This window comes from Ursus americanus, chromosome 21, assembly GCF_024610735.1.
Source record: "Ursus americanus isolate L20-20 chromosome 21, mUrsAme1.1.p, whole genome shotgun sequence".
NCBI lineage: Eukaryota > Metazoa > Chordata > Mammalia > Carnivora > Ursidae > Ursus > Ursus americanus.
Window position 1 is genome coordinate 49,040,523 of NC_142147.1, and position 25,088 is coordinate 49,065,610.

Consider the following 25,088-nt stretch of genomic DNA (forward strand, 5'->3'; position numbering starts at 1 on the left):
AGACACATGCTTAACCGACTGAGCATACAACTCTTGACCTTGAGGTCGCCATGCTGGGTATAGAGCTTACCTTAAAAAAAAAAAAAAAAGTGTTCCTGTCTGCCAGTACACAGGACTGTTCAGAGGTGTGTGCCTCAGTTTCCCCAATCTGTCCAACTAGAGGCAGACCCGTGCCTGGTTGCCCAGGCCTCTCTGGCTGCCTGGCTCTCCTAAGACTCCGTCTTCATGCATTGCATTGGGATCTCCTAGGAGGAGCTCAGATGTGAGGGTTCCCATCTTTGCACTGGTGGGGGGGAGGAGATAATGTTAGGAGTTAGTTGGACAGTTAGGTAGTCAGGCCCAGGGTCCCCAGTAAGAAAATATGGAAGTCGGGACAGCTAAGATAAAGCAGCACTGACATCCTGTTTTGCAGCTTAGACAGGACCACACTAGCACTGTGTTTTGCAGCCTTTGCAGAAATGACTTCTGCAAAACGTCCTAAAATAAAACAATCAACCACAGAGCGTTTGTCACTATCACGAGCAAGGGGCAGTTAAGACAGAAGCCCCCAGATGTCAGCCCCAAAAGACTATCCCCAGGTAAGCATTAACCTAATCCGTAGACAGATGGTAATCAAAGCCCTGATTGGCACCACTCAGCACACCCTGGTTGCTCAAGAGAGTTCGGCAAAAGAGCTCATAAAAGCCCCTAAACTTAGAAACTGCAGGGGCAACCCTCTCGGGCCCCCTCCCTCTCTGGGAGCTTTGTACTATATTGCTCAATAAACTTTGCTGCCCATCACTCTTTCTAGTCCACCTCTTCATTTTTGGAAGCTGCGTGACCAAGAACCTTGGGCACTAAAGGAATAGAAATCCTGTAGCAGTAACACCCCAGGATCCTGATCTCTGAAGGTCTTCCGACACCTGCGTCCCAGTCCCTGAGAGGGGGTAGGTCCGGACGCCCAAGCCTGGCCTTATAAGGGGGAGGGGGGTCTTGGGTGCAGGGGTCCCCTTCTTGTGGAGGGCATGCTCACACCCTGAAATTCTCTCCTGGGAAAGGAGGGTCTCGAACGTCTGGATTCGCATCCCCGGCGCGGGTACTGAAGGTTAAGTCTCCACCCCGACAGGGGGCTTGGGCTGGGTGCGTGGTTGCCCGCCTTGTCCCGAGGGGCTGCTGGAGCACGGGGTTCTCTTGGGGGAGGAAGGTGCTATTTCCTCCGTTTGGAGTATGGAGACTCCGGTGTTCCCCTCTCGAGATGGGGAAGCTCCAGCTCCGAGGTTCTCATTCTGGTGGGAGGGGGGCCGGACCCCCGAAGCTGCCGTGGGCGGAGAGGCCTCGGGCACCGGGGAGGCTCAAGAGTTCCCTCGCTGGGAACCCCCTACCACAGCAAAGGCCGGAGAGGCTGGCGCGGGGCTGGACCGAGGGGGCGGAGACTAGGTGGGCGGGGCTCCACAGACACCTCCCCCGCCTACCAGCGCTGTCCGCGCGTCTCCCAAGTCTGCGAGGCCGCGGTGGGCGCGGAGAACCGAGCGCCACAGCCCGCGCGCCCCGCCGAGCCCGGCCTGCCCCGGGGTCTATGGGGCCACCCCTCTGCGCCGCCCGGCCGGCCCCACGCCGCGCCCGGAGCCTGCCCCGCGGCCAGGTAAGGGCGCTGTGGGTCCTGCGGGTAGGGACGCCGGGAGGCGGGCAGGAGGGGACAGGGAACTCCTGGGTCCTGAAGAAACAGGGGGCCGCAACTCCAGTGTGCAGGGGGCTAGGGTATCAGGACGCCTGTATCCTGCGGTTGGGGGAAGGCGTACACGGATGTTTGGGTCCCGGAGAAATAGGGGGCTGGGTACCTGGACACCAAGGTCTAGGGCATCTGGGCACCTGGTTGGAGAGGCTTGGAGGCGGCCTGGCTCCTGGGGGCGGGGTGGGGGAGGGAATCCTTAATGCCTAGTCCCGGAGGAATGAAGACCTAATTGAACACGTTCCTGCTTCTGGAGGATCTGAATACCAGGACACCTGGGCCCCGAGTGTCGGGTCCATCCTGCAGGCGTCCTCTGGCTGATGCTCTGGCCACTGCGTCGGGGGCTGTGGCTCTCACGCCCGGGTCTCCGGGAAGGAAGTTGTGGTTGCGGAGATTTGGCGGCCGGGACACATGGCCACACCCCAAGGGCCTGGGGGGTGGTCCCTGAGCAGGGCATAGGGTGGGGTCCCTGCCCTCTGTCCCCCTTACCTCCTTAGCCCAGCCAGGGAAATGGGCGCACCGCGGATGCGGGCAAACGGACTCCTGGGATGGGCTAGGAGAGCGGATCCCCGGGACAGAGGGCTCTGGGGGCAGGAGCCGGGCGCGCCCGGGCCCCGGCGAGGCGCCTGCCCCCCGCCCGCCCGGCTTGGGCATGCTTGGCACGCAGCGCGCGGGCCGGTCGGATCCGTATGCGCGCCGCGTGCGCCTATTGGTATGCGGGAGCCGGCCCGGCGCGGGCGTGAGGCGGCCGCGCTGGCGGGCGGCGCGGGGGAGGCGGCGGCGGCAGCGGCGGGGCACGTCCGCGCCCCGAGCTTCACCTGGGGCCGGGCAGGGTGAGAACAGCGGGCTCCGTCCCGGGGCCTCCGGGGAGGGGAAACTGAGGCACCATCCAGCCCCAGCTCCTTGCTGGGACCCCGAACCCCGCACGGGCCTCAGTTTCCCTAGAAGGTCTCCCGGGGGCCCCCTCGGGCACCGAGCGCTGCCTCTGGCTCCTTTCCGCGGCAGGAAACGCGGGTCTCGAGTCTCGCAGGCTGCTCTGAGCCCGCCTGAGCCCGCCCCCGCGGAGATGGCGGCCCCCTACCCCAGCAGTGGCGGCGGAGGCGAGGTCAAGTGCGGGGGAGGTCGTGGCCGCAGCGTCCCGTGGGACTTTCTGCCTGGGCTGGTGGTCAAGGCCCCGCCCGGACCCTGGTGAGCAAAGCCCCGCCCCCCGAGCCGTGGCCCCGCCCCCAAAGGCGTCCTGGGAGAATTCACACTCAGCTTGCTGCCCCGCCCTCTGGAGCTAGAATTTCTTACCCAGAGTAGCTCAACCTTTGTTCTACAAACAACCCCGACCGTGTTCCGTTCCCACCCCCCTTCCTCAGAGTTCATACTCCACATTTAATTTCTCCCCTCTTCCTCCTCCTTCCCCCAGAATTTATTTACACCCCAGGTTGTGTCCCCACGGCCGGGTGCAGAATTCACACGCAGGTTCTGCCCCCACCTCCAGTGTTGAATCCACTTCCCACGTCCCGCCCGGCTCCGAGGCCCCGAGGGCGGGGCTTCCCTAGGCCGTGGACCCCTGCGCGGCCCCGCTGACGCCCCCTCCGCGCCGCCCGCCCAGCCTGCAGGCGCAGCGCAAGGAGAAGTCCCGGAACGCGGCGCGCTCGCGGCGCGGAAAGGAGAACCTGGAGTTCTTCGAGCTGGCCAAGCTGCTCCCGCTGCCTGGAGCCATCTCGAGCCAGCTGGACAAGGCGTCCATCGTGCGCCTCAGCGTCACCTACCTCCGCCTGCGCCGCTTCGCAGCCCTCGGGGCGCCGCCCTGGGGACTGCGGGCCGCGGGGCCACCGGCCGGCCTCGGTGAGTGCGCATGCGCGGGGTGCGGGGTCCCAGTGCGGTCTCCGGCCAGGCGGCGGGCATGTGAGGTGCCCGCCAGCCCTTGCCCAGTTCCTTGCCCGAGAGGGAGCACGGGGTTGGGAGTCAGCCAGACCTTTTGTGTGCCCCAACCGGGTGGCTTCTAGTCTCCAAGCCTCAGTGTGCTCATCTGTAAAACGGGCACACGTGGTAGGGATGATTTCATGAATTCTGGCCCGACCAAGGGCCCCGGGAGCACCAGGGATCCGACCACTAGCCAATGCTGTTATTTTTATTAGGGGAGATGAATCGTTATTATCACAAAGAAGGCCCGCAGCTCCATGGGCAGGACAGAGGGGGAGCCAGCCTGGGCCTCCCCGTCCACTCCTGGGCAAGAAACCCCCTCACTCAGACTTGAGGGGCCCCAGGGGGGAGCACAAGGATTCTGGAGTCTGAATTCCCAGTTTGGGAAAGCGGGAGGGAGACAGTAGAACGTCGCGGGGGAGATGGAGAGCTTCAGAAAGGCTCTCCTGGGTCCCTGTCCCCACTCGGCGACCCCCCAGCGTTGTGACCCCAGGCAGGCCGCCTGACCTCTCTGTGCCTCGCCCGTGAAATGGGAATCCTGATGAAGGTCCACAAGCACACCCAGGGGGCTGAGATGAAAATCAACGAGGTAACGCGTGTAAAGACCCACGTGCCATCAATATCTCTTAGTTTCAGTGGCGACCTTGCAGAGCTGTTGGGGCCTGTGGTTTATTAAGCAGCTACTGTTCTGAGCCCTCAGGGTCCGGCAGAACACAGACTTGATGAAAGCCCCCCTTGGACAGGCTGACATCCTAGTAGCCAAGACTCAATCACGAAATAGAGAAATGTAATCTACATTATGTAAAAATATAGAAGAGGTGAAACACAGAGATCGCTAGCTAGCCACTTTTATTATAATTCAACTTTATTATTGATAGATCCATGGGGGTGTTGTGTTACTGTTGTTACTTCTGTTTGACGGATTATTCTCTCAACGGTGAGCAGTGAATCGTGTTAATCCGAGGTCGCAGGTGACTGGGCGCCGGGCACCCCAGGCTGCACTCCCCCCCAGAGGAACGGGTGTCCTTAGGGTGAGGTTGGAGGGGCTCCAATTCCCCTCCTGCCCCGGTCCCAGGGGAGGAGGGGGGGGGGAGAGAAAATAGCATTGATTAAGCTCGCAATAAATCACCATTTAAATTTAAATAATCCGGCTTCCCAGGCGGTAATTAGGCGAATTGACTGGCGCCGAGAGAATGCGGCATTAGCGCCGCTGATTACTGTCATTACCGCGAACAACATGTGTGCCGGCGGGGGGATAAACATCTTGTCTATTGTCCCGAACGCGGGAGAGAAAGGAAGGGAGGGGGTGCCGAGAGAGCCCCTCGGCGGCCAGCTCCCCCCCCCCCCCACTGCCTGGCTGGGCACTTGAAGGGGACGGGAGCCCGCTGAGGACACGGCCCTGAGGGGGCAGACCGTGGACTTCATCGCCGCCCCCAGCCTCTACTCCCGGGAGGCACCCCCCGCACCCCCGGCCCAGGACAGTGTGTGCTGGAGGTTCTGCGTAGACTCCCTCCTGTATCCCCAAAAGTAGGAATTTGGAGGCATCTCCTGCTTCACAGGGTCCCCAGCAAGAGGTCAAGTGCCTGCTTCCATAGTTCCCCCCAGGGGAAACTGAGGACAGCATCTTAGCTAGTCAGAGAGCAAAGCAGGGTGCATCCCACTCTCTGAAGGGGAGGTGCTCCCCTGTCCCCCTCAATTATAGCAAACATGTCCAATGCATGTCGGACTGTGTTGAGCACTATATACGAATAATACGCAAAACAACCCCCAAAAAACAAAAACCCCCAAAACAACCCCCCCCCAAAAAATTGCTTAATCCTCTCAAAAAACATCCGGAGGAAAGCGGTGTTGATTCCCATTTTATAGAAGTGGAAACTGAGCCCCAGAGAGGTGAAGCTGTTTGTGCAAGGTCTCATCAGCCAAGCCTGGGCCCAGCCGAGATTCCAGCTGGCTTCCGAGGGCACCGTCTCAGCCTCCAGACTTGGCCCGTTCGCAGGTCCCTGGGGACCTTGCAGGTCCCGGTCTCCCTCTGGGCCTTGGTCTGCGGTCTGTAAAACAGCACAACGGATATTGAAGTCTGGCCCAGGACCTCTGAGTCCAGGGAGGAGACAGCCTGGGTCTTGCATCAGTGGTCAGCATTCATTCAACACCCGCTGAACGCCTTCCCTGTGTCAGGCCCTGTTCCGGGGACACCCCAGGGAACAGGACAAAGTCTCTGACCTCAAGCGTGGTCCTACAAATCCTTCATGGTAGGCCCACTGCCCCCCACCTCTCTGATCTCATTTTTCTACCCCTCTCACCTCTTCAGCTCCCTCCCACCCCCTGACACACACACACACAGGTTACCTTGCCGTTCTTCAGAGAAACACGTTCCCACCTCAGGGCCTTTGCACTTGCTGTGCCCTCCCGCAGGAATTCCCTTCCCTCCAAATGTCAGCTCTTCAGGAAGTCCTTCCCTAACTACTCTGTGAACACTGACAACACCCCTGCCCCCAGCACTCCCTGCCTCCCTTTCCCGGCTTATTTCTTTCCAAAGCACCTATTGTCATCCCACACTAGTTCTGGCTCTTGTTCAATGTGTCTCTCCCCCATGACACCTTGTTCCCTGAGCCTAGAACAGTACCTGGGGCACTGTAAGGGCTTGCGAAGTACTTGTTGGGTAACTGGAACAGAGTGAGGAGAGGAGGGTTGACATTTTCATTCACAGATCAGGCACAGCCTCTCTGAGGAAGGGACCTTTGAGCGGAGACTGGAAGGAGGTGAGGAAGCAAACCTTGAGAAAAGCTGGAAGAAAAGTCTAGGCCCAGCGAGTAAGTGCAAAGGCCCTGAGGCAGGCAGGAATCAGCTTGCCGGGTGCAAGCCACAATGAGGCCAAGGCATCCAGAGAGGAGTAGGTGAGGCAGGGAGTGGACGGCAGGGACCAGGTCCTGCAGGGCCTTGTGGGCCTTGCTGGGGACTTTGGCTGTTAGCCCAAGTGGGATGGGAGCCGGAGGTGGAGAGTGTGAGGGTAGAAGCAGGGAGCCCAGTGAGGAGGTGAGTGCAAAGGCCCTCAGGCCTGCCCCCAGGGAGCCAGGCTTCCCTCTCCCGACTAGACTAGCGAATCTCTCTGGGGCCAGTTGAGAACAGGAGGTGACCAGACCCCTAAGACCTGGGAGCAGCTTCTCCCCTCCGCCTCTCAGTCCCAGCTCTGTGATGACAACTGGGACAGTTTTCCTTCTCGAGCAGTCGGGCTCCAATGAGAAACGCAGCAAATGTTTGTTGAATGAGTGAGTGATGGTTGGGGGTTTGGACGTGAGGAGGGGGCAGATCTGAGTGCAGTAAAGAGCCGCTTGTGGAATTTGGGGGACAGAGGAGTTGAGGCATTGGCGGGGAGAGGCGGGAACTCAGGGGGAGGAGTCTGGGGAATTGGGTTTGGGGAGGAGGCGGTGGGGGGTGATAAGACGCATCAGTCAGTGAGGGGGACCGACCCCAAAGCTCCCGTCCCAACGGGGGAACAGCAAGCCCTCCCCCTGCGCACCCCCCATCCGACATGCCCATTAAGGCTGTTAATTGCAGCCGTTCAGTCTGACCTGGGCTGATCCTGTGAGCGGGAAAATGAAGGAATTAGCAAAAATGACAGGGGAAAATTGCGACAATTAGCAGGCAGCATTGTTCCTGCCTGTCACCCGGCTGGTTCGCGCTGCATCTCGGGGGAGGGGTCCCCATCACCCCCCCCCATTTATTGTTCCTGGAGCTTCAGCCAGGGGTGGGAAAAGGGTGCGAACAGCAAGAGGTGCTCCTGGGAGAAGGAGGCGTGGCCAAGACGTGGGGGGGCTGGGGGCGGGCGGGGGGGGGGGGCGCGGGGGCGGGGTTTGGCTGCCTGGTGTTTTGATGGTCTGGAAATAACAATAGTAATCACACTATTAATACTAATCCCGGCTCTGCGTCTGGGAGCACCTGGCGTGTGCCAGGCGGGTGCTGGGCCCTTTCTGTTCCTTAAGCTGACTGAATGCTCAACCAGCCCGTGAGGTCAGTGCTCTTTGCAAAGCCACTTGACAGAGGAGGAAACTGAGGCACAGAGAGGTGAAGGGACTGGTCCCAGGGCACACAGCCACGGAGGGCCAGCCCTGGGGCTTGGCACCAGACCTGGTGACCTTCAAGGTCACTGAGTCCCCTGGCTCCCCAATCCGGACATAGGGCCCCTTGGGAGGTGGTTCTCTGCAGGGTCAGGGAGACGGTCCTGGGTGGGAACAGGCTCCGACCCCCCCACCCCCCACCCCTGCTCCTGCCTGTTGGGAGCTGGGTCAGGGGGCTGGATCTCTCTTTGCCCTTGGTCTCATTTGCCGTGTCCTTCTGTCACCGTCTTTCTCTGTATGTCTCTGGGCATCTCCTGTCTGTTCTCTCCATCTTTTTACATCTCTCAGTCTTCATCTGTCTCTGAATTTCTCTGTGTCTACATATGTCTGTCCCTATCTCTTTTAAAACATTTTTTTAAGATTTATTTATTTGAGGGCATCTGGGTGGCTCTGTTCATTATGCATCTGTCTTCAGCTTAGGTCATGATTCCAGGGTCCTGGGATCGAGTCCCGTGTCAGGCTCTCTGCTCAGCGGGGAGCCTGCTTCTCCCTCTCCCTCTTCTGCTCCCCGCTCCCCCCACTTGTGCTCTTTGCTCTCTCTGCCAAATAAATAAAATCTTACAAAGAAATAAAAGATTTATTTGAGAGAGGGAGCAGGGGGGAGGAGCAGAGGGAGAGGGTAAGAGAATCTCAAGCAGATTCCCCTCTGAGCTCAGAGCCCCATGAGGGACTCAATCTCATGACCCTGAGATCATGACCTGAGCCAAAATCAAGTTGGATGCAGGGCCCCTGGGTGGCTCAGTTGGTTACGCATTTGACTCTTGATCTCAGCCCAGGTCTTGATCTCAAGGCTGTGAGTTCAAGCCCTGAAGTGGGCTCCACACCGGGCATGGCACCTACTTAAATTTTAAAAAAATAAAAAATAAAGTGTACAATTCAGTGGCACTCAGTCCAGTCACAGGGTTGTGCAACCATCATTCTATCTAGTTCCAGAACATTTTCATTGCCCCCCCCAAAAAAAACCTGTCCGCATTAGCAGACATTCCCCATCCCCCCACTTTCCCGACACTCCCCCCCCCATCCACCAGTCTGCTTCCTGTCCCTATGGATTTGCCTGCTCTGGACAAGTCTTAGAAACACAATCACACAGTGTGGGTCCTCTTGTGTCTTGCGTAATGTTTTCACATTTTTTTAAAGTAGGCTCCACACTCAGTGTGGGGCTCAAACTCATGGCCCTGAGATCAAGGTTCCCATGCTCCCCCAGCCGGCCAGGCGCCCCCCCCCCATAATGTTTTCAGAGTCCGTCCGCATTAGAGCACGTGTCCCCGCTTCGTTCATTTTTCCTGGCTGAATAATATTCCGTGGTAGGAATAGAGCACGTTTTATTTATCTGTCCGTCAGTTCATGGACTTTTGAGGTGTTTTCACCCTTTGGCTGTTAGGAGTCGTGCTGCTGTGAGCGTCCGTGTACGAGTATTTGTTGGAACTCCTGTTCCCAGTCCTTTGGGGGTATACACCTAGGAGAGGAATTGCTGGGTTATGTGGCAGGTGATTCTATGTGTGGCTTTTTTTTTTTTTAAGATTTTATTTATTTATTTGAGAGAGAGAGCACTAGAGAGAGAGCAAGAACGAGTGAGGGTCCGAAGGAGAGGGAGAAGCAGGCTCCCCGCTGAGCAGGGAGCCTGACGCAAGGCTCGATCCCCGGACCTGGCGATCATGACCTGAGCCAAAGGCAGACGCATAACCAGTGAGCCACCCAGGTGCCCCCTCTATGTGACTTATTGAGGAACCTCCATACTGTTTTCCAGAGCGGCTGCGTCATTTTCCACTCTCACCAGCAATGCACAGATTCCGACATCTCCACATCCTCGCCAGCATTTCTCTTTGATTTCTAGTCATCCTAGTGGGTGTGAGGTGACATCTCACTGGGGTCTTGGTTTATTATTATTATTTTTTAAGATTTTATTTTTAAGGAATCTCTACACCCTATGCAGGGCTCGAACTCACGACCCTGCGATCAAGCCACCGGCTTGACCGACTACCGGGCGCTCCTGTTTGTCCTTTTTCCGTCCAGTTCAATGTCCTTCTGTCTTTCTCGATTCCTTTATACCCCTCTGTATGTCTCTCTGTCCATCTGCTGGTCTGTCTGGCGTCTTTGTCTCTCAATATCTGTTTCTCTGGCTCTGTCTTCCCTTCAGTCTCCTCTCTGTCCCATTCCCATCCTTCACGGCACTGGCGCATGAGATAATTCTTTATTAGTTTCTTGCAAGTTGTGTGTTCGCCCCTGGCCTGGGTGCCTCCGTGAGGGGAGGAGCGGGCTGTCGGGGGCACCTCTGTGCCCCCAGCACAGGGCCTGCTGCACAGCTGGAGCTCAGGGAGACTTTCTGAATGAACAGGGGGATGGACGGCTCCCCACTTCCTCTGCTGTCTCTCTGTCTCTGTGCGTCTCAGCCCGCTTGGGCCCCTTCCACCCCTCCCCACGAGCCCAAGTTCGATGGCTCCAGGACTGGGGGAAGAGAGGGAGATCTGTAGTCTGGGGGCCTACCAACAGGCCCCGGCCTCACCCCTCCCTGTGTCCGCAGCCCCAGGCCACAGGGGCCCCGTGGCATTGGTCTCTGAAGTCTTCGAGCAGCACCTGGGAGGACACATCTTGCAGGTGAGGCCCCCGCCCTGCCTGCTGCTCCTTGCTGCCACCTGGTGGCCACCTCCGGAGAGCAGCACGCTTTTCTCCAGCATCCATCCCGTGGGAGCATCAGGACCTGGCTCCCTCCTCCTGCCTGCCCTTTCCCACGGCCACAGAAGCATTTCCCCCGCCCCCCCCCCCCCAGATTAATCCATCCTAGGTGGAGATCCAGATTTCAGAATCTCTGAACACTTACCTGCTGGACAGACAGATGCCCAGCCCTCCTCTCCCCTCTCCCTATTTCTCCCCACTCTAGTCGCTGGATGGCTTCGTGTTTGCCTTGAACCAGGAAGGGAAGTTCCTCTACATCTCCGAGACCGTCTCCATTTATCTGGGTCTCTCACAGGTAAGGGGCCCGCGGCAGGCTGCCTAGACTGGCTCAGCTGCTTGCTGGCCATTGCATGCATGCCCTCCCTCTCTCTCCTGGCCTCACCATCCCAGCCTGAAAAGTGAACCAGATCCATGGTTCTCAAAGCGCACCCCTGGGAGCCCCGGGAGGCTCCACCTGACAGGCGGAAGGGAGGGTTATGAAAGTAACAGGTCAGTTTGCTGAAAGCAGATCAGCAGAAAGATCCATTTGTCGATGAGCGTTTGCCAAATGCGCCATATTTGCCCAAACTTGCTTTTTCTTAACAATTGTAAAGAATTGCAGCCATTTGTATTGGGAGGGCTTGGGTTTTGCCAACTTTGGAAGATTTTCTGTGGTGTTTCAGTGAACTGGCTTGCGTTTTGTCTTTATTTCCGCCAGCTGTTTCTGCCCCAGCTCCTGCAGCTGGCACTGAGAGCTAAAAGCAGAAACCGAAAACCCCCATCCCTGGGGGGCCTGGCTCCTGGTGGCATTCTTAGGCCTCCCCAATCCATTCAGCACAAATTGCTATCCTCTCATCACTTTGACAAAGGTTTTACCAAATGGTAAATTTAGAAAAACCCCGTGCTCGGTGTTTGGCCTTTGTGAGCACCTTTTCAGTGCGTTGTTGGAGATGCCTGGAGGAGGAAGACCCTGGAGATGGGGAATATGGACAAGAGGAATAGGGGGAGGAAGAATGGAGGAAAGGCTTGCAGCTGGTGCAGGGAAGGGTTGGAGGAGGAGGAGTTCAGAGGCATGAGGGACAGAGAGAAGCATGTGATCCCAAACTCAGGGGCATTGGGAGCACTGGGAGGTTTCTGAGGGGTGGGGGATGGTGGGATGAGTAACTTAGTAGGGGTATTTGAGTGGATACTGAAAGCCGGAAGAGCAGGGAGGATGCTGGGGCAGGCACATGGCGGGGGGGGGGCGGTAAAAGATGGGGACCTGGACTGGGGGAGGTATAGAGCAAAGGGGGACTGCTTTGAGAGATTTGGGGGTGAACTGAATGGTAATCTGTCTGAAAAGTTCAGAGTGCAAAAACCACTGCTTGAATCCTGATCTCCATGGCTGCTGGGATATTCTGTGATTCGTGTCGGGGCCCAGTTGTTTGCTGTGTGCGGTGGGAGTTGGGCAAATGGAGGCTATGAGAAGCAGGCTTCTTTTAGAGTAAGCAGGTGCAGAAAATCCCTAATGATAACCGGGTTTGAGTGAGAAGGCTTAAGAGCCTAAGTTTGTATCTCCTTTAAAAAAGGTTAAAAAGGGGGGGGGGAGAAAAAAGGAAAAAAAAAAGGGTTAAAAGGTTAAAAAGAAATTCTAGTAAAAACACAGAAGTGGCTTGAAGCGCGCCTGCGACGTAGGCGAGTGAGTCTGAGGCTGAACCCCGGGCGAGTGACTGCGCGCGCATCTTACCCGCCCTCTGCGGTCCCCTCTTCCGCCGGCAGGTGGAGCTGACGGGTAGCAGCGTCTTCGACTACATCCATCCCGGGGACCACTCCGAGGTGCTGGAGCAACTGGGGCTCCGGGCCCCGACCCCCGGGCCCCCCACCCCGCCCTCCGTTCCCTCCTCTTCCTCCTCCTCGTCTTCCTCCTCGCTTGCAGATACCCCTGAGATCGGTAATTCCAAGGGCCCCCGAAGAATGCGGCCGAGGGTAGGTCAGGGACGCCTGGTACACGCTATCCAGCCATGTGTTCTTTAAACAAAAACCACTCTCTTTCGAGCTGCGCAAAGCAAATTTTTGTAAAATGATCAGAGGCTAAACCGAGGCAACAAGACTCGGCTCCCTGAAATTTGTAAGCTGCCTAAGAGTGCCTGGCTCCCCAAGATTTGAGCTTTAGAAAGACCCCTCTGGCCACCAAGTGGAGATGGGTGCCTGTGGGTGACAGCTGGAATCCGGCTTTGGTAATAATCAACCAGCACGCGCTCACTGGGCTTCACTGGTGCACAATCTCACTGAATCCTAATCACAACCCCACAGGCGGGAACTATCACGATCTTCATCTGGCACAGGTGGAAACTGAGGCACAGCACAGAGAGGTTAAGTTAATTGCCCCAGGTCACACAGCTGTCAGTGGTTGATCTGGACTCCAGCCCAGGTTTGTCTGGCTCAGCATCTGTGCTTCCAGGCCTTCTCTCCAGTGGAAATTTCCACTCCATGTGGGAGAGGGAGGGGGTTGGGAGATTACCCTGAAAGTTCCTTTTAGCTCTGAGATGTTGGGGGCCTAGAGGTTAACTTTCCTGTAGGTAGGATTTTCTTATATTGGGTTTGCTTAATACGAAAAGCATCTGAGCTATCAGTAGAGCTTGCAAGCTTGGGAGATGTTTGTGACACACACGAGGGTCCACTGGGGAGTGGGATTATGTTTGCACCAAAGATGAAGGCACAGGTTCGTCTGGGTGTGGGCAGTTGTAAGACTATCACGGGATTTATAGAGCAATCTCTGTTTGTGGGTCTTACTGCTCTGTGCTGGGGAGGGCTGGGGAGTGATGACAGCAGCCCCAGCCCTACCCCTGGGCTCACAGTCCAGGTGGGCAAGACTGACCAGTCCCTTGAGAATGAGGATGCAGAGTGGTCAGGGCTGGGGTGGGAGACCCCAGAGAGACGCCTGACCCAGCCTGGAGGTCAGGGAGGGCTTCCTGGAGGAAGAGCTGTCCCACCTGAGACCTGGAGTTTGTAGCTAGAGATGGTGTCAGCGGGAGACAGTTCTTGCCAAAGTTTTAGGCCCAGATGAGGAGCTGGGCTTTATCCCAAGGGTCCTAGGGAGCCATAGCAGTTTCAGGACAGGGAGGGACCGGGTTATATTTGAGCTTTAGAAAGACAGGGCTGGCTGCCGCTCAGACTGGAGGTTGGTATACGACTTCAGTGAGGTTGTGTAACCATTAGGCTGTGGCCGTGACCCTGTCTGGCTAGCTGTACCGGGGGGCCCATGTGTGTTTCTGTCTCAGGACCCCAGAACCTTCCTTCACTCTCCACCCCAGAGGCCAGTGCCACCGAGGTGCCTCCCTTCTCCCGGGTCCAGGAGCGCTCCTTCTTCATCCGCATGAAATCTACCCTCACCAAGAGGGGGCTGCACGTCAAGGCCTCGGGGTACAAGGTGAGTGTGAGCTCTGCGGCCCCAGCTTCTGACGCTGGAGTCCCCTCGCCCACCTGGGGGAGAGCTCCCGCATTCCCGCCAGCTCTGTCCCCGAGCCCTGGCCCCTGTGGGTGCCAGCCGCAGCTGGCCGGGTCGTGGTCCTTCTGCCCGTGTCCCCTACCCACCCCCCCACCCCCCAGCCTCGCCAGGCCTCTCCTGCAACCCTGCCTGCCGCCTCCAGGTCATCCACGTCACGGGGCGCCTTCGGGCCCGCTCCCTGGGCCTTGTGGCTCTGGGCCACACGTTGCCCCCGGCCCCACTGGCTGAGCTGCCGCTCCACGGACATATGATCGTCTTCCGTCTCAGCCTGGGTCTCACCATCCTTGCCTGTGAGAGCAGGTACCGGGGTTGGGGGCCGAGGCGGGCGGATGGGGCCACGCGGGAGAGCTGGGGCTGCGGGCAGTCAGAGCCGTGCCGGGGAGCCCCGGGGGCGGAAGAGCGGAGAGGGCGGAGGTACTGGAAGGAGGCGGCCGGGGCGGGGCCTGTGGGACAGGGGCGGGGTTTGCCCTAGCCCCGCCCCTTCTGCGGAGCCCCTCCCCTGCCGGACCCTCTTTGTCTCCCCGCCTCTCCTCTGTCTCCTGCCCCACGCAGTGGGGAAGATTAAACGGTGAAATCGTCCCCGTGCTCTGAGCGTCTTCGGGGTGGGTGCCACCTGCCTGAACGCCCATGGCCACCCTAGGAGGGACACTAGTATTACACTCATTTGACCAAGGGTTAAACTGAGGCCCAGAGCACTCCAGCATGGGGCTTTATACCCTGGTGATTCCAGAACCAACCCTGCCTCTTGTCCTCCACCCCCTGGTCTCAGACCCCTTCTCACCTCCTCCCTGTGTCACCCGCTGCCCTCAGAGTCAGCGACCACATGGACCTGGGGCCCTCAGAGCTCGTGGGTCGCAGCTGCTACCAGTTTGTCCACGGACAGGACGCGGCCAGGATCCGCCAGAGCCACCTGGACCGTGAGAAGCCCTGTCTCCCAGCACCCCTGGCCTGAGTGCCCCCATGCCCTGCACCCTGAGCCACAGCTCAGACGTGGGGTGGGAGGAAAGGGGCTGTGATGTCTCTCTGACCCCCCTTAAAAATCCAGAAGGCCCCCCGTGCCTGGTTAGAGCTCAGTCCTTCTGACTCGCTCTCTCTCCATCTCCTTCTCTGTATCTTTGCCCTTGTCTCCTCCCTACCGTCACCCTCTCTGTCCCTGTCCTTCTCTCTCGCCCCATCTTCCTGTCTGCCTGTCTCTGTCTCGGCCCGCCCCCGGGCTGGGCCCAGTGCTGGACAAGGGGCAGGTGATGACCGGTTACTACCGTTGGCTGCAGCGGGCTGGGGGCTTCGTGTGGCTGCAGTCCGTGGCCACCGTCGCCGTGAGTGGGAAGAGCCCCGGGGAGCGCCACGTGCTCTGGGTCAGCTACGTGCTCAGGTGAGGGCTGTACCCCGTGCCCCACAGGGGGCTCAGAACCCCTCTACAAGACTCTGCCGTCTCTCCCCAGCTTGGGGTGGGGGGCTCCTCTTGGGGGGGGGGCTTCTCAAAGAGGACAAGCCCAGAAGGGTTTGAAAACAGGAAGGGGACAGGGGGACAGTGAGAGGAAAGGCCCAGGGGTGGGGTGACCTTGCTTGTGGGGGGCAGAGAGGAGCGAGGAGGCAGCTTTGAAGTGCCCTCAGCCCCAGGCAGAGGGTCTGGACTTGATTCTGGGGCAGGGGGGAGCCATGGCAGGGTTTAAGGCTGGAGAGGGTCACGGTCACGTCTGCTTTGTGGAAAGACCCCTCTGGCTGCTTTGAGGGACTTCGCGGGACACGACAGGGGCAGGTCCCGGGGCAGATCTGGGACATGACGGGCAGTGTGGGTGGAGGAGGGGAGGTGGCTTCTCACACCCGTGTCTCTGGCTTTGTTGGGCCTGGACTGGGGCTCCTGAGAGGAGCAGCAGTCTGAAAGGAAGGTGCTGGAGGGAGATGAGCTTGAGGTGCCCAGGGGACGCCCAGGTGGTGACATCCAGGGGGGCTGCCCAGGTTTGGCCTCGGGAGCCAGAGCTAAGCTGGGCTAGAACCCAGCTTGGAGTCTGGGGTTCCAGGGATGAGCCCTAAGTACCATGGGGTGGGGGCTCTACCCCACCTGTCTTGTCCCCAGCCAAGCCGAGGGTGGCCAGACCCCTCTGGATGCCTTCCAGCTTCCGGCCAGCGTGGCCTGTGAGGACGCATCCAGCCCCGAGCCAGAGCCCACAGGTGAGCCCCACCTCCCACCTCACCCTGGGAAGCTCAAAGGAAAGGGGTCTCTGGGACCCGAGCTCTCCAGTCTGGAAGCCTCTGGCCATGTGTGGTGACTGATGTTAAACTAAAAATGAAAGACTGACTTTCTCGGTCACCGTTACCACATTTCAAGGACTCAGTAGTCTCATGTGGCCAGTGGCGAAGGCCCTGGGCCACCCAGATATGGAACGTCATCAAGGTAGTTCTGTTGGACCACACGGGTCTAGACCAGGGTTCGACAGCCTCCCCTCTACTGGTATCTGGGGCCAGATCATTCTTGGCTTTGGGGGCTATCCTGTGAGTTGTAGGGTGTTTAGCGGAATCCCCAGCCTCCACCCTAGCTGTGGCAACCAAAAATGTCTCCAGACTGCCACATGTCCCCTTGGGGAGAAAATGGCCCCACAGGTCCTGACCCCTGAGCTCAGCTTCATTTCACAGATGGGAAGACTGAGGGCTGCGGACGCACAAACCAGCGCCCTTCATATCTCCCTCTTCCAGAGCCAGAGCCTCCAGTGGAAGGGAAGCAGGCTGCCCCCCTAGACAAGGATGAGGCCCCCCGGAGCCGGGGCAAACGCATCAAAGTGGAGCCTGGCCCAGGGGAGGCTAAAGACCCGGAGGACAGTGGGGACGAGGAGCCGTCTAGCCACCCGGCCCTGCCACGGCCCGAGTTTACTTCTGTCATCCGGGCAGGGGCCCTGAAGCAGGACCTGGTGCGGCCCTGGGGCCTGGGGCCTCCCGGGGACCCCCCACCTTCCCTCCTCCACGCGGGCTTCCTGCCCCCCGTCGTGCGGGGCCTCTGCACGCCCGGCACCATCCGCTACGGTCCCGCGGAGCTGGGCCTCATGTACCCGCACCTGCAGAGGCTGGGCCCGGGCCCCGCTCTCCCCGAGGCCTTCTACCCCACCCTGGGCCTGTCGTACCCGGGGCCCACGGGCACCAGGGTGCAGCGGAAGGGGGACTGAGGACTGGAGGGCTGCCTACAGAGCCGGACCCTGAGGGACGGGTGGGGCCCCGAGGGCACTGCCGTAGCAGTGTCGGCAGCCCAGAAAATTAAACACCTTCTCCCCCTCTGTGGCTCGGTCTCTGGGAGCCTCGGGGCTCCTCTCCTTCTCTTTCTCCTTCTTGGTTACCTCCACCTGCCTCGGCTGGCTCCCACGGCCGCCCTTTCCCCTGCCCTCCCCGTCACAGGAACCACCACTGGGAACATGGAGCAGGCGAAGGGTCAGGTTTTAATGTCCCGGTCCTCGGCCCCGGCCGGCCAGCGCCCGGCCAGCGCCCGGCCACTCCCCGTGGCCCAGCCACTCACTCTGGCGGTGGCCGGCCTGCTTCATCGGGGCCTTCGGCAGCCGCTGTCCCGTCGTCCTCGGGCACCAGTTCCACATCCAGCTCCAGCTGACCCATGTAGAGCCCGACGGCACAAGCCCAGAGCAGGCCTACGGCCAGCACGGCCCCGACGCTCGCCGCCGCGCCCCCCAGCGACAGCTGCATGGGTCCCCGCAGCGCCGCCAGGCCCACCACATAGGAGCCACCGCCCCACACCACGCACAGGCCGCCCAGCAGGAAGAAGCCTGTGAGGGGGAGAGGGTGGGAGGCTGCAGTCAACAGGAGGGAGGGCCTGAGCTCCCGAGCCGGGACTGCCTGCAGGGGGGGGTGGCTGGAGGCCCGGGTCTGGGAGCCCGATGACCCGGGGACCAAGGTGGCTCAGGAGACTGAGGGGGAGTTAGCAGATCGGGCAAACTTAAGGTCAGGGTAGGGGTCAGTACAGAGCCAAGCTCAGGGGCATGAGGTGTCGGGGGGGGGGGTCCAGGACCAGAGGAGGAGTGAGGAGCTGGTGTGAGAGCAACAACAGGGCTGGAGGGGTGGCAGCAGGGCCAGTCTGGGGCTGGGCCAGCATGAGGGGCTCAGTCGGGACCCTCACCTTTGTTGACAAGTCAGATGTGAGGGCGCAAGGATCCCCAGCCCTCCCCGGGGCCACCCACACGGGTGGTCCAGTGCCTGGGAAGTAGGGCTGGGTGGGTGGAAGGTCAACACAAGTGAGGGTGAGGTGGCTTCTGGGGGAGGGGAGAGTGAGGGGTTCTGCACTATGGGGAGGTTGGGATGGGGCAGGGAGGAATCTACACCCATGGGGGAGGAGGGGGGCTCTACCTCCTCAGTGGGGGACCAGGTGCCCACATTTCCTGGTGGGGGCGGGGGGGGGGGTCTGCACTCACCATAGGCAGCTTCCCGACCCATGTCACTCTGCATGAAGGAGATGACCCCGATGCCTGATGCCAGGAGGCCATTGCGGAACCAGGAGAGGAAGGCTACAGGAAGGGAGGGATGGGGGGAAGAAATCAGCATCAGCCCAAACCCTGCCCCAAACCCCATCTGCCCAGACGGTGTTATCCCACCGTGCCATCCCACCCCAAATCCCCACCTAGTCCTGGGGGCCCTCCACCTAACCTTATCCCCCCACCCAAGCTCTGTCTAGCTTCCATCCGTCTCTGAGCCCTCTCCCCCAACCCCACAGCACCGAAGATTCAAGACAGTCTGCAGAATCTAGGAACCAAAACTGCAAGACCGAAATCTGAGGACAGGCAGATCCCAGGAGGTCATCCTGGTCAACGTCCCACCCCCATCTATGCGTATCCCTGCTCCGGGACAAACTGTTCCCTCACTTCAGATCTCTCTTTCCAGTCTCCCCCTTCAGTTTTCCTCCAACGCCAACGATCAACTATCTGCTTGTGTCCTTCCTTGCTGTTATTTCCATCCATTCAAGTCCCTTGTGGAGTGCTGACGGGCTAGTCAGGGTTAGAAACCCCACACACTTACCCCAGCCTCTACCTACCCTCTCCGCATGTGAGGCCCCTCCCCCCCGCAGCCTGGATCACCTGGCCCTCCAATCAGCCCCGAGCTTTTCTTTTATTGGTTGTTCCTCCCTCCAATCCGGAACTCGCCCCTTCTTCGGTGGGGATCCACACTCCCGCCTAATGCAGAGTGGTCGCCTCCAAGCTGAACTGGCTCCTCCAACGCGGACCCCTCCAGTAGGCAACTCCCCCGCCCTTAACCCTCTCTGGACGCCTCTCTCGCCCAGGCAGTACAATTTTATAAGGCTGCCTGTCCTAGCCCGAGCAACCTTTCCAATTCCTACTGCACCCCACTAACCGGACACACCGTCCCATCCGCAAGCCCTTCTTTGCGGACAGACTGCGCTCTTGCAGCAAGCGCTTCCCTGCGCTTACACGGAAGCCCTTCTCGCTCCGGAGCCCCGGCCCTGTTTCCAGCAGAAGCCCCTCCCCCACCTCCCACTCGCGCGCCGACAGCTCGTCTATCTGGAACACCCTCTCCCATCTGGGCCGACCCCAGCCTCAGACCTGTCTCGTGCGCCTTCCGAAGGAGCCAGGCGTCCGCACGATCCAGCTCGGACACGGGGGGTGGAGAAGCCCCGGCGCGGGGGCCGTGGCCGGGGGCGAAGGACCCCCGGGCACCCCCGCTCCGGGGCCGCGGAGGCGGCAGCAGGGCCCCCCGGAAGCGGAGCCGGGCCAGTCGGGCAGCCCGAGCCCACCACCAGCCGCCTCCCATGGTTCGCACTACGGCCGCCGCTCACCGCCCCGCCCCTGCGGGCTGCCCGTAGGCTGAAGAATACGTCACTCAGGCACGGCGGCTTACCCATTGGTTTTGCGAGCGTCACTCAGGGCTGGCCCCCACTGTCCATTGGTCCAAACGGCGGTGATTCCTCCTCTGTCATCTGTGCCGGTACTGCGCGTCCCACCTTGCTTCTGCTACCGGACTACGAATCCCAGCGATCATTGCGCTCATAGAAGGCCGGTCTTCAGAAGCCGGGGGCAAGATACCTGCTGGGACGTGTAGTTTTTGTTAATAATTTTAATTCTCATGGCCAATAAACAAAAAACAGAACAAAACTCTGCTTAATGTAGAACCTTAGCAAAATCTCGAAGAGTCAAGAGGAGAAAGTAAAACTCAACATTAATCCCACTAATGAAGTTACTACTAATACTTTGTTGTACTCCTGCCCCTTTTCTAGGTAAATGTAAAACAAGGTGCCGTTTGACAAATTAACTTTTTTCACTTAACAATAAGTCATGAACATTGGTGACATCGAATACTTTTCACAGCATAATTTCTTATATTAAAAATATTACTGGGGTGCCTGGGTGGCTCAGTTGGTTAAGCGTCTGCCTTCCGCTCAGGTTATAATCCCAGGGTCCTGGGATGGAACCCCACATCAGGCTCCCTGCTCAGTGGGGAGTCTCTGCCCCTCCCCCCGCTCATGCTCTCTCTCTCTTTCTCTCATTCTCATACAAATATATTTAAAAATAAAATAAAGATATTACAGATATTACTTATTTTGAACACAGTCCAAGATGCAAAAGATACAAAAGGGTTTAATGAAAAGTAATTCTCACCCCATGCTTCAGTCAACCATCCCCATCCTCCATTCCACGGCATAAAGTTTAATGGTTCATACCGATCCATTATCCATAGGTACCACAGGAGACCCCTAAGTTGTTTCCAATTTTCCCTGCTATAAACAATTGCTGTTTCCTTTTAGGTTCAAACTTATGTCTGAGTCAGGATGGACCTGATCCCACTGGCAAATTTCAGCAGTCGGCATCTGCCCCTGGGTCCACACATGGCTTTATATATCCCCTTACTGTACTGTGTGGTAATGATCGCTACACTTATCTGTCTCTGCCAATAGGCTATGAGCTTTCAGTCCTTGACTGACACATCTCCATGCCCCCCAACCCAATATAAGTAGGGGATTTGGTAAATAATAATAGCAAACATTTACCAGTGGCTTTCCCTGTGCCAAGAATTGTGCTATGCACAGTCTGTGCATGATGTCATTTAATTCTCATTGTAACCCTAGGAGTTACAAAGTAGAATGTTCCCTCTTATAGGGAGGGAAGTGTGAAGTAATACAAGTTGATGTTTATTGGGCACTAACCGCGTGTCAGGCACTGTGCTCTTGCTTTACGTGGATATTCTCATTAAATCTTCAAAATAGAGGTGCCTGGGTGGCTCGGTCTTGTTCTCAGCTCAGGTCTTGATCTCAAGGTGGTGGGTTCAAGCCCTGTGTTGGGCTCCACACTAGGCATGAAGCCTATAAAAAAATCAATTTTATGTTTACATACTATCAGAAAACAGTTGCAAAATGAAATTGAAAATAAGTTCCTTTACAACAGCATCAAACCCAAAAATACTTGGGAAATATTTTAACAAAAGATATGTAAGATTTCTACACTGAAAACTACAAAATACTGATGAGTCACACTAAGAAGATCTAAATAAGTGGAGATATATACCATGTTCATGGATTAGAAAACTTCTCCCTCTCATGGAGCTTTCGTTCTAGAGGGATAGGCAGAAAATAAGCAATAGGGGCGCCTGGGTGGCACAACGGTTAAGCGTCTGTCTTCGGCTCGGGGCGTGATCCCGGCGTTACGGGATTGAGCCCCACATCAGGCTCCTCCACTATGAGCCTGCTTCTTCCTCTCCCACTCCCCCTGCTGTGTTCCCTCTCTCGCTGGCTGTCTCTATCTCTGTTAAATAAATAAATAAAATCTTTAAAAAAGAAAAAAGAAAAAAAAAGAAAAGAAGCAATAAACATGCTAAATAAGTAAATCTTTGGGAAAGTCCAGGAGACTAGAGGAGCCCAGAGAGGGTACTTGACCCAACCTGGATGTGGAGTCAGCAAGGAGGTGCCTAAGTTGAAACCTGAACTCTGAGTAGGCATGGACCAGATAAAGCATGAAGAGAGTCTTTCAGAAAGAATCTGGGGCTCAGGAAAGCTTATAGTGAGTGTAGGAGATTGAACATAACAATTATTTTACCATCAGGAGATAGTTTCCTTTTCTTCCTTGGGCGGCCACAACAACTGTATTTTCTAAGATGCCCTACAGTGTATAGAGATCTTTTGAATCCAGAAAAGCAGCTTTCTGACCACCCTAACCCCATCCAGAACAAGGGGACACATCTGAGGCCACCCCCTTTAGTTTCTGGGTCACCTATAACTCCTGGTCCTGTGCAGTAGAAAGCCATAAAGGATTTATGCAGGGGACGGACAATGCTCAACTTATCTGTTAAGATCACTGTACCTCCTATAAAGTCTGGGTTATAGCAGGAAGAGATCAGAAACTTGCAAGAGGACAGGTGACCCTGTCAAAAGCTATTTCTCTCCATTCCTTTCCTATTTCTCTCCATTCCTTTCCTGGACAGCTGAAACCAGTCCACTTATTGGTCTCCAGGACCTCCTAAGGGTAGATTCTCCATTTATTATTTCAGCAAATATTTATCGAATATCTACTATGTATCAAACTCTGTTTAAACACTGAGGATATGGGGGCGCCTGGGTGGCTCAGTCTGTTAAGCATCTGACTCTTGATTTCAGCTCAGGTCGTGATCTCAGATTTGTGAGATCGAGCCCCATGTCGGGCTCAGAGCTGAACGTGGAACCTGCTTAAGATTCTCTTTTCCTCTCCTTCTGCCCTACCCCCCATCTCCCTCTCTAAACTAAAAAAGAAAAGAAAGAAACAACAACAACAAATCAAAAACAAAACAAAAAAACTGAGCATATATCAGTGAACTAGACAGAAAAACGATGTGTCCCAGCTCCTGGGAACATGACCACACGAGGCAAGGGAGACAAAGGAATAATTAATATAATTTCAGGAAATGTTAAATCCATGCAGAATATAAATCAAGGTGACGAGGGAGAGAATGACCAAAGGCTATGGCAGCCATCTTCCCATTTTGTGTTGTCTCCTCTGACATCTAATAAGGATTGCTCTGTGTAGCCAATGGAATACTGTGGAAGTGACTGAGTGTGATTTCCCAGGCTGGGTCATCAAAGACATTACCACTTCCGCCATGGTCTCTTGGATCACCGTCTCTGGGGTAAGCCAGCTGCCACATTGTGAGGACACCCGAGCAGCCTTGTGGAGAAGCCAACAGCCAGCACCAGTTTGCCAGACACATGAGTAAACCTCCTTGGAAGGTTCCTCCTGCCCCTTTTAGGTCCTTGGATGACCACAGCCCTGGCCTGAACCTCATGAGAAGCCCCGAGCCAGGACCACCCAGCTGTGCTACTACTGTGGCTGCAGAAACTATGTGCGATAATCCACGTTTATTATTTTAAGCTGCTCAGTTTTGAGGATGTGACACAGGAGTAGCAATGTGAGTGACAAGGAGTCATCTAGGAGGTGAGGAGGAGGAGGAGGGCTCCAAACAGAGAGGACAGCACGTGCAAAGGCCCTGAGGCTGGAGTGTGTTTGACATGCTGGAGGAATAGCCAGGGGGCCTGTGTGGTTGGAGCAAAGTGAGCAAGGGGAGAGGGGACAAGATGAAGTCAGAGACAGATGGGGGTTGGGCTGTTGGTGTCTCATGGGCCATGTTGAAGGCTTCCTATTTTATGTTAAGTGTGATGGGAGCCAGTGGGAGATTTTGAACTGAGTAGGGGTGCGGGGTAGCATGACCTGACATTCGTCTTTAGAATGTAGTGCTGACTGCTCAGTGGAAAAAAGACTTAGCAGCCAGAGGATTTTTTTTTTTTTTTAAGATTTATTTGAGAGAGAGAGAGTTCACAGGAGCAGGGGGAGGGGCAGAGGGAGAGAATCTCTAGGAGACTCCCCACTGAGCATGGAGCCTGATGCAGGGCTCAATCCCACGACCCTGAGATCATGACCCGACCCTGAGATCATGACCCGAGCTGAAAGCAAGAGTCAGACACTTAACCCACTGAGCCACCCAGGCGCCCCTCCCCAGGGGCTATATTAAATGAGCATCTAATGAGGTCTCTCCCGAGCTGAAACCCTTCCACAGCTCTCCATCACCCTCTGGAATCTTGGCTACAAGACCTGCTGGGTCAGGCCCCTCCTTACCTGCTCCTTCGTCTCCCACGGAGAAGAGCTTGGATTTTGTGGAGGGGGGAGGAGGACTGGGAGCTCTGGAGCGGGTTAAACGTGGGAGGGAGTTCAAATGGGCTGTAACAGCCTGGCTGCTGGCAATGAACCCTAAGCATTAAATGGGATTAAGGGGAACTGAAAATATTTGAGACACATTTCTCACATTCTTGGCTGGTGGAATGGTTGAGACTGATGAGAAGAGAGAGAAAAATGAATGCCAGAAAGGGTCAGGGCCGAGAAAACAAATCCTCCTTAAAGAGACAGATCAGAGGGTTGGCCCGCTGCCTCTGCACTTGTGATTGGATCGGGTGGTTCTCCTGCAGGAACCCACCGGGAGCTTTAAAACCTTAATGCTCCAGCCTCATCCCAGACCAATGAAGTCCTGTCTGCCGAGGGGAGGGACGACCAGGCATTGGGATCCTTTTACAGAATATATATGCACTCCCCACAAAAAAGAAATGGCAATTATGTGACATGATGGAGATGTTAGCTGAGACTCCAGTGGTAACCCTATTACAACACTATATATGCAGCGCTGTGTGTATACACGTATGTATCAAATCGACGTGTTGTACTGTAAACTTACACAATGTTAGATGTCAATTACATCTCAATGAAAAAAAAATTTAAATGTATTTTTATCAAGAGCTGACCGGATATCAGGCCCCATTCCAACTGGGGCCACAATAAGGGGTGGGGGTGGGGGTGGATAAAGGATTAGCTTTTGTGGCAGGACATTTTAGCGCCGGGAGAGGAAGCACAGGGCAGGTCACGTGACCCACCAACCCAGCATTTACTTTGGTTGCCCCTCAAGTCCTGGTACACGATGCTAGCATTTTCTCTCTGCCCAGGTGTTCACGATGACCCCTCTGTCTTGCCCTGACCAACCCTGGGTCAGGCTGCTGTCCTCCCCAACCCTCCAGGCCCCACACAGCCCCTCCCCCAACTGAAATGCTGGTCAGCTTCTCCTGAGACCTGCTGACCACAGGAGGACACATTTCCTGTCAAACCACGTTGGTTACTTACTTCCCCTCACACACCCCACTTCCCCTACTACAAACCCCACTCGGCAGAGGAAAGCAATGCCCTTTTCTGTTTGATTTGGAGAC

The 25,088-nt window shown here is 56.9% G+C and overlaps 2 protein-coding genes and 1 long non-coding RNA gene across 5 annotated transcripts; 1 reads left to right on the forward strand and 2 right to left on the reverse strand.

Annotated features, from left to right (window-relative positions):
* Nucleotides 1-796: 796 nt before the first annotated feature.
* Nucleotides 797-17,164, forward strand: NPAS1 (neuronal PAS domain protein 1). Of its 3 annotated transcripts, XM_045772258.2 has the most exons (12): nt 797-1,621; nt 2,714-2,896; nt 3,309-3,544; nt 10,259-10,332; nt 10,616-10,705; nt 12,148-12,319; nt 13,650-13,798; nt 14,019-14,176; nt 14,687-14,793; nt 15,101-15,248; nt 15,954-16,048; nt 16,571-17,164. In XM_045772258.2, the coding sequence occupies exons 2-12, from the start codon at nt 2,775-2,777 to the stop codon at nt 17,032-17,034; spliced, it is 1,815 nt and encodes a 604-aa protein (XP_045628214.2). In that variant the 5' UTR covers nt 797-1,621; nt 2,714-2,774; the 3' UTR covers nt 17,035-17,164. The 3 variants fall into 3 exon arrangements, with proteins under 3 accessions (XP_045628214.2, XP_087727063.1, XP_087727064.1); XM_087870937.1 differs by having other exon boundaries at nt 797-2,896; XM_087870938.1 differs by having other exon boundaries at nt 797-2,896; nt 13,683-13,798.
* A 118-nt stretch (nt 17,165-17,282) lies between these two features.
* Nucleotides 17,283-19,655, reverse strand: TMEM160 (transmembrane protein 160). Its single transcript, XM_045772260.2, has 3 exons — nt 19,426-19,655; nt 18,283-18,375; nt 17,283-17,640 (listed from the first exon to the last, which is right to left on the reverse strand). The coding sequence occupies exons 1-3, from the start codon at nt 19,631-19,633 to the stop codon at nt 17,375-17,377; spliced, it is 567 nt and encodes a 188-aa protein (XP_045628216.1). The 5' UTR covers nt 19,634-19,655; the 3' UTR covers nt 17,283-17,374.
* A 56-nt stretch (nt 19,656-19,711) lies between these two features.
* LOC148108292 (uncharacterized) lies at nt 19,712-24,036 on the reverse strand. Its single transcript, XR_015728126.1, has 3 exons — nt 23,956-24,036; nt 21,024-21,179; nt 19,712-19,908 (listed from the first exon to the last, which is right to left on the reverse strand). It is a non-coding gene; the product is annotated as an uncharacterized LOC148108292 (long non-coding RNA).
* Between the last annotated feature and the right edge of the window lie 1,052 nt (nt 24,037-25,088).